The sequence below is a fragment of the Mytilus galloprovincialis genome, chromosome 5, assembly GCF_965363235.1.
Source record: "Mytilus galloprovincialis chromosome 5, xbMytGall1.hap1.1, whole genome shotgun sequence".
Lineage (NCBI taxonomy): Eukaryota > Metazoa > Mollusca > Bivalvia > Mytilida > Mytilidae > Mytilus > Mytilus galloprovincialis.
The window spans coordinates 93,733,639-93,742,771 of NC_134842.1; the positions used below are offsets into that span (position 1 = coordinate 93,733,639).

General features: G+C 31.7%; 1 protein-coding gene across 2 annotated transcripts; it reads left to right on the plus strand.

The window, feature by feature from the left end:
* Positions 1–9,133, plus strand: LOC143076748 (uncharacterized). 2 transcript variants are annotated; one of them, XM_076252610.1, is made up of 7 exons: positions 5–167; positions 2,866–3,177; positions 4,158–4,316; positions 5,758–5,865; positions 7,268–7,357; positions 8,255–8,297; positions 8,824–9,133. In XM_076252610.1, exons 1-7 carry the CDS (start codon positions 104–106, stop codon positions 8,873–8,875), a joined length of 828 nt encoding a protein of 275 aa, XP_076108725.1. In that variant the 5' UTR covers positions 5–103; the 3' UTR covers positions 8,876–9,133. The 2 variants fall into 2 exon arrangements, with proteins under 2 accessions (XP_076108726.1, XP_076108725.1); XM_076252611.1 differs by lacking the exon at positions 5,758–5,865 and having other exon boundaries at positions 1–167; positions 8,824–9,015.

The following is a 9,133-nucleotide window of genomic DNA, read 5'->3' on the forward strand; positions in this document are numbered from 1 at the left end:
TAGGAAACAGAAACTACGTGGAAAACCGACTGACATACTGTCTGCAAATAAATATTATTGGAAATATTTTCATCTGGAGTAAAAGACGAATACAGCCAGAAAAATGGATACAATAGAACTGACATGTTTTTTAATCGTAGGATTGTTACAGTTTAACTTATGTCAAGGTAAACTTTATCAAGTTAAAGTTATAGTTGATTGTATTGTAAAGGTTAATCAAGTTTGTGTGTATATATTTTCGGTAGCTTCTTATCAGAATTAAATCAGGTAAAATATTTGTAATTTATGTATTTATTTAACAAGGAGATTTAAATTTTAGGTAGTGTTTTCGGAATGCCGCTTTAAGCGTCCTTTAAGCATGTAGCTATGCTGGATCTGGTATTCATGGCTATGTACAGATTTGTAAAAGACGCCGGCACTAGCAGCTATGCCAATGATCATTCCAGGTGTACTGTGTCACGTAGATGTACATGTTGCAATCATCCAAGTGTCATCCAAATTTATGTAATTAGCAACAAGTCCAATACATATATATTCTACATTCTGACCCATATAATAGTCACAAATTCAAATCCAATTCAAACAATCCTGTTTATACTTCAGTACATTTTGACTTTAAACAAGGTCAAATTTTTCTCAGTCTTGAAACTAAATCTGATGGATGTGCTGCAGCTTGTGCCTGATATTTTATTTTTGGAAAACTTTATTTATGTATTAGTTGTAATTGGATTTGAATTAGCTTTTGGTAACTGATGTAACCCTAAGATCAGTGATATGCATATCTTTTTTCTTTCTGTTGGGTCATAATTATATGCTTCCTGAAAATATCATGGGTCAACCCCGTTCAACTGATTTTTACAGTTTGGTCTCTTATATTGTGCGATTTATGTAAGTACGCATATATCTGAAATATATTCTCAACAAGATCTCTCAAACCTAAAATTAGGATAACCGAAAACAAATAAAGACATTGGGGTCTACTCATATATCATTCGTATATAATCATTCAAAATGCCATGTTTGCTACATAAAACGGGACATTCGATTACTAATTTTTACTTGGGCAGATTTGAAAATATTTTGTTTTCCGCTGAGAGCTACACATTTTTTAATATTAGCTACTTCTTTGCCAAAATCTTTCTACTTTGCGAAATCAATAAATTGTTGTAATAAGATCATTTGGACCAATGTTTACATGGTATGTTTGTTTTAGTTTTTTACCCGGTAGTCGGTTGAAACAATTTTGAAGAGATTTTGTATGCATGTGATGTATATATACTGAGTTTTTGCTGACGGATCCTAACTATTGTCACATTACATAATATAAAGGCAATATAGTAGTATACCACTGTTTGAAAGTCATAAATCGATTGAGGGAAATAATCCGGGAAACACATCATATATAAGAGGAAAACAACGAAACAACAGAAACACAAAAGTGCACCAAAAAGCCTATTGACAATGCAAAACACACATTAACGCCATTTTCCTGACTTGGTTCAGGACATTTTAAGAAAAAAATTGAATGTTTAGGATACTCACCCATTTTATCAATACAACAAACAATAAACAAGTCTTATACAAATGGCAGGTTTAGTTGGCTATAAAACCAGGTTAAATCCACCATTTTCTTTGTAAAATGTCTGTACCAAGTTAGAAACATGGCATTAGTTTTTCACCTGTTCCGTTGATTAATAGCGTTTGCTTTTGAAAGTTTCTCATGATTTTATGGACTTCCTCCTTTCTGAATTTCCCTTTGAGTTCGGTGTTTTGTTATATTTTTTTAGGATCCTCTTTTGAAAATGTTCTTTTGCTTTGATTCAACTGAACGGGTGTGGCTTTAAACAACGATTAATTCAATATGTACTGTTATTGATTACATGAAATTATTTGTGTTTAGATATTCGTTTTCAGGAAATAAAAGAGATTAGATGAAGTCATTATTTTAGGGCGATTCAGTATATATATATATATATATATATATATATATATATATATATATAAATTACGTTACTGTTAAAAGATGAAATACAAAACCACAGCCTTGACCAAATATTTTAAACTCGTGCATATCTTAATCCAAAGAAATATATTATAAATGATGACAAGCTTTATATATATATGATTTGGATTAACATTTGAAAAAAAAAAATCCTTGTAATATAAAACTTAAAATGAAATGCATTCAAATCATATTAATATTTTTTGTGTGGTTTATTCATATGTGCAGTCGAGTGCAAAGTCCGGGTGCAAAACTTTCAATTTTAAGAGGAACACACCAACAGTGGTTGTTGTACGTTTTTAAAAAATCTATATTATCACATTTCGTTGAAAACACTTTAAATTTGTGGTTACCGTAAACACAAGAAAAAATCTTTCATTTTAAATGTACAAATACTACTAGTTAATATTAACCGTCAAAAACTTTAAAGTTGTGATCGTACAAAGTATGAGAATTCCTTTATTCATAATGTGAATAAATTCTGGCGAAATATAATTTTAACCATCGACAAAAAAAAAATACTTTCATACTTCACTACACACATTGGCAACTGACTAATTCAGTTATAGCTTTGCTTATAGATAAACTCATCATACATACCAGGACTAAAATTTTACACTTACGCCAGACGCGCGTTTCGTCTACAAAAGACTCATCAGTGACGCTCGAATTAAAAAATGTTCAAAAGGCAAAATAAATTACGAAGTTTATGAGCATTGAGGACCAAACTTTTCTAAAAGTTTTGCCAAATACGTTTATTTGTCTTGTTTCGTAAATCAAGAGAACCTGACACATGCAAATTTGACACTTCATAGGGTTTTAGTTATTTATGTTACTTATTATTCTTTTGTTTTTAATAATAGGTATATCAATTGATGTAAAGGAAGATGAAGTTTCCGACTGTGTAAATCCTCCAGTAAAAATCATCTGTGAATTCACCTCTGATGAGCTTAAGGCTAACAACAACGAGCTTATAATTATGCATGGTGGTTTGACGATGGCAAATTGTAAATCAGACAGTTTGACCTGCACAACAGGAGGCGGGAGATACAACGTGACAATTGGGAATGGTCGTGCTGTGCTCACAATCTCAAACATGGATGTGTATTATGCTGGGACTACGTGGGGTTGTCATGCTGGACCAAAAATGGCCTCACTTAAGCTAAGATACTTTCGTTAGTTTTATTATTTACATATCGTCGCTGGGCTTCTAAAATGTCGTATATGACTTTTTTGGTTAAAAATACTTTTTGACACCAATGGTCTTGGCGGGAGGAAATCTTTGGTATTACAAAATAGCGCACTGTTAGACCAATCAAAATGTGTGAAATAAGACATATTACAAAATTGCCAATGTCAGTTGTTTGTAAAGTTTGCTTCCAAAATGTTGTATGAAAACTTGAAAATCTTTGTAGAATGGCTTTGGGAAAAAAATAATTGTACATTTCTTGATTTCTGTGAAAATAATTTAAGTTCTTGGATAATCCAGAAATCTCAAAGTTTTTATTTCACTGCTTTTTACAAAAATGTTCAAGTTCACATACGACATTTTGGAAGCATGCATTTTGCCAAAATTTTCAAAGCCTGTTTGTGAGATATTTTTTTCTTGAAAAATTTGTTATTTACAACATTTTAGAAGCCCAGCGACGATATTTTCTTTTTGTTGATTTTACGTTTTGGTCTTAAATTATTTCGCAAAAATGTTTTTTTGTAGATAATTATTATTTTTCATCATGGTCCTAATCCTAAACAAAGTTTAGCTTTTCAAAATGTGACAAAATATTTCGAAGACTTTAAATTTGATAACGAACAATGAAGAAAAAAACAACCTTTGATATGTTTTTTCTTATAGTCTTATTTTTATTACAAGTTGGGTATTGCAAACATCCAAGAAAGTGCTTTCAATACAATGTTTTTGTGTTTTCTCATTGCATAGGAGAAGCACCATATATTTGCTTTTATAAGGAAATTACAAATAAAAAAGATTATGCTTTAAAAGTATAATCTAGTAAAAAAAACTCATCATAGATACCAGGCTTAAAATTCTGTACCCCAGACATGCGTTTTATCGACAATTAAAGACCCATCGGAGTTCAGTAGTTTTGTGATTTTACTTTTTAGGTATATAATTATGTTTTATTTTTCATATGTATAGGAGCAGCAACAGAGAGTTTTTCCTCCCAGTTCCTGTCTCTCCGGCAGATCAGTATTGTTGATGTGGTGACACTATTTATAGTTATCACTATTCTGTTAGTACTGATAATCAAAGTTGTCTGCTTAAGTTGCTGTCGTGGTCAGAAAGAAAAAGAAAAAGGTAGGAAGTTTCATTGGACATCAGCATGTTTTGTTTAACGATTAACTGTTGAAACTTACTGGTGAAAGAAATCCTATTTTTACCCAAATTTATATTTGTTTTAAAAACCGACGCCCGTTCAAAAACTAGAAACTAAAAATCTTAGCTTAGCACAATTAGCACTATGCGTCCCGACGATGTCAGTCTGTAATTATAATGGTTAAAAGAAAACTTTTTTGGCGCCACTCTTTTTACATTTTGAAAAATGTCAAAACGAAAATCCATTTTTTAAGACACAGTTTCGAGGATACAGATTACCATGCGATCTAAGGCGTCATATTTATAAAACTTAGTGGATCGCGTCATTCTATGCGACCATCGTCCCATTGTAGGGATAACACGCTTTTCATATATTTTCAAAAACAGATTGGCAATAATTTGTCTAAAATATACCTTTTGAATCTATGTTCAATATCTTCGACAGTCGAAAAGCCTTTCATTTGATGCAAAAGAGTAAATTATAATTATTTATAAGAACCGAAACAATTGAAAAGCTATAGGACCAAAAATAACTTAATTAAATAGTCAAATTCATCTATAAGTCAAATAACAAAGTACCGAACTCCGAGGAAAATTCAAAACGGTAAGTCCATAATCAAAAAACATAATCAAAAGCTCAAACACATCAAACGAAGGGATAACAACTATCATATTCCTGACTTATCTTGAGGGTTGAACCCTTACTATCTTTATAATTTCAAAATTTATCAACGGACAATTTTAGAAAGGATTGTTATAAATCATGTCAGTACCGAAGTTTTGACTACTGAGCTGATGATTACCTCGGGGATTATTAGTCCAACAGCAGAGGTATCGACCTAGTGAAAAAAAAAATGAAAGCATCTCGTTTCATTAATTTAATGCTTTCGAAGCGCATTTCTCGATTTACCTTCACCATGAACGATCAAAACCAAATACGCGCATGCCATCAGCATTGGATAGACATCGACGTGTAAACATAGAGCATGGGAAATTACATCTAAAATTAATATCTGACCTAACGATTTGAAATCTTTTGTATTATATTGGTTTATTCGTTAGGATAAAAATGGCACGTTTAAAAGTGAATCGTGACAAATTGGAGGTGGTTCGATTAATTCGAATTAACAAAATAAAAACAATCATAACTAACTGCCCAATTTTGAGGAATTCTTAAACACACATATATTTTGTTAGCTTTACCTTATGAAATTCCAATATAATTTATCTCCAGACAATTGTACAACTTGGCTGAAATATATTTAACTACTAGTATTCATAATTTTACTGTGCATACTATATCATATATTATATTAAACAGCTTTCAAAACAGTTAGATTTTTTTTTTTTTTTTTTTTTATAAATTAAATGAAAATAAAATTCACAAAACAAAAGCATAATTTATCTTCCTTTTTATTCACAGATGTTGAGTCTTGTTCCTGTTCATGTATAGCCGATTTGTTCAGCAGACGACAGAAGGAACCAGTGAAAACTGGTTATACTGGGAAGAAGTATGATGTCAAAACGTCATGTATGTTTTATTGTTTTTTACCGTAAAGGGTAAAACAAGACACATGGTATTCAGCAATAGAAAACTCTTTTAAATGAATCAAGATACAAACTCGATTTTTCGATTGTGAACAGTCCATTCATTTCTTATACAAAAACACGCAGTATCTATAATATTATAGAGTGAAGTATCCGTGTCGCAGGTTACGAAAATTGCTTCGCCCATTTCTTTTAAATCGAGTTCTTGTAACTCTCTAATTTTTTTTTAGTCAGCTCTTCTGTCATCGTTTCATGTCGCTGGTGAGATGAGACAGATCGTTTCTCCAAGAAAGGCGACCATGCCTAATACCGTTACATAAAAAATATGTTCTTAATGTAACGGTATTAGGCATGGTCGCCTTTCTCTTGTGACATCCTGACAAGAAAGGCGACCATGCCTAATATCGTTACATAAAAAACATATTTTTCTGCAAATCTTTGAAAAGGAAGGATAAAAATCAATAGAGAAGCAGATTCCACCACTATAACTCGTGTATTACGATATTTCTCCACTCTCAATAGTTAAATTTGAATTATGTAATGCATAGTCAAGCTTCGCGCTTTAACTATTAAATTTAACCAATTCGAGTGGAGAAGTATAGTAACACATATGATGCTGTGGTTTCTCACATCGTATTGGTCAACCAATTCATGGTGGTGATCGTAAAACACGCAAAGTGCCGATTGCTGTATTTCTGCCTCGTAACTCACGGCTATAATGGCATTTTATTTTGTGTGCAAGGACCATACGCCTGTTAATGAAACATTCATGAGCGTAACGTATCAATTGAGATACGTAAACGGTAAACGATGGATCACTAGTTAAGTTTTCGATTAGAAATAGAAAGTTGACTGTTGAAAAGTTGAAGAAAAAGCGTCTTCTAACTCTGACAAGATGTATCTATCAATATTTATCCCCTTGGTAATCAAAAATTCTTAAAAATCTTTGATTCAATAATCATGCAGAAGAGTTTGAAGGTATTAATTGTCACGATATTAAACACCACATACTTTATGATACATAATTGTAAATGTGAATTTTTTAAGAGAAAAAAAATACAAGATAGCTGACTAATTTCTTATTTGCAAAGAAATATTGTTACACTTATATCTGTACATCATGTGTAGAAGGACTCTATAGATGATTATACATGATAATTAGTCCAACGAAGGTGGAGGACTTTATGTTTGCACTTTGTCTGTCTGTCTGTCCATTCGTCAGTTCTACAAATCAGTTTTCCACAGTTTGATTGCAAAATTTAATCCTAACAAGTTACAGATCTAATTCAAATTTTGTTCTGATCTGATGCTTTTGTGCAGTGTTATAGTCCTTGAACTTTTTACTGTTTAGTCAACTGAAATAACATCAAATTATGTGTTCACAGATGTAATAGAAGACCCACACCACATTCCTGACGCAAGCTGTAAGACTGGTCTAGATAGGAAGACAGAAGCTGAACAAGCATGTAAAAATGGTAATATTATGGGTTGTCTAACCCGTATAACTTATACAATGTATACTTAAAGTTATGGAGCATAGGACTGAGACACAGTAAAGAAAACAGTAGTATATCGCTGGTCAATAGTTTTAAATCGATTAAGTAAAAAACAATTCCGGGTCACAAACCAAAACCGAGGAAAACACATCAACTATAATAGGAAAACAAGAGAACAAGAGAAACACTGAACCTGCTACAAAAACAAGTTTCAGCATACATAGGAAAGGAACATTTGATATTAACTGCCATATTCCTGACTTGGTACAAGACATTTTAAGAAAACAATGATTAGTTAAATCCGTTTTTTTATATCGACATTTATTGAGTTATCCTTCAGCCTTCAATATGCATAACTAGATACACCAAAAAAGCCATTAAATGACCCAGATTTGTTTAGATAAAGATGTGATAAATTGCATATTTCAGCTCTCACCAAGGTTGACTGACGAAATTTAATTTACTGGTTTAAATGATAATGACTTATTTATTAATTATATTATTAATAGTCACGCGATATAACAGCCGGAGTCATGGTGAGCTCTACACGTTCATATTTGGTGTCATACCGTTATCGCATGACATCACCTGGTATTCCATTAATCAAAGTGACTAAAGTATGTTTTAACAACTAAATAAAGGTAATACTACGGCTGTTCGATAGTCATAAATCGATTGAGAAAATACAAATGCGGGTTAAAAACTAAAACTAAAACTGAGGGAAACACAACAAATATAAGAGGAAAACAACGAAACAACAGAAACACTAAAGTGGAACAACAAACCAAACGACAATGAAACACACACAGAACCGAACTATATTAAAGATAACAAAAACTACCGTTGAGGGTTATTAATTACATATTTATATTTCAGTTCCCGAAGAAACTAAAAAGGTTGCAGCAGAAAAACTCACTGAGTAAGTATGTTCTAAAAATTAGAAAATAAAGGAAATCAAAGAATGAAACTTTTAACAGATAGGATGGGAGAGGTATATATTTCCAGTGTTGCTGTTTCGACATACTGGAAAAGACAACATCAGATCTCCTAAACCATGTACAACAATCAGTTAATAAATTAAACAATTCTATAAGTAACATTTTTTGTTCAAGAATCAATATCAGGTAGCTCATGAAATGCCTATCCAATACAAAATTTGCAAACCTTGTTTCAATACAATGTGTGTAAGTCAGCAAAAAATCCCCGGCCTTTTCTGTTTGAGAATAGTTTCACTGTTTGACATAAGCTTCAAATCTTAATTTTTAATACGGATGTAGGCTTTAAACTTTTAAGCAGTAAACAAGTTTCTTTATTTTGCAAATTGTCTACTATTGTAAAACATGAACATTAGAATAAGTGACAGAAATGTTTGTAGACAAAACATTTAGGAAAATTTAAAAAGAGGAGGAAAAAAACTGACATTATTTGCCTTCTTTTTTTTGCAGATATGTTGAGGCCAGAAAACCACTGATGTCTACGAGTGATGTTAAAGAATAAAAAGGAGATCTCTTTTTTTGCTATATCTTGCGATATCTTGTGATATCTTCCGATATCTGGATATTTGTTATTAAATAATTGGTTGTATTTTGTGTAAATGATTCTTAAACAGTTATTTTATCCAAAGCATCTTTACAAAACTTCTTACAACTGCTTCATCTATAAGAGCTTTCTAATGGACCAACAAAGAAACATGTGGATAATACGTTTATTTGAAAAGTTTAGAGCTATAAAATCGCAAATATATATCATCAACCC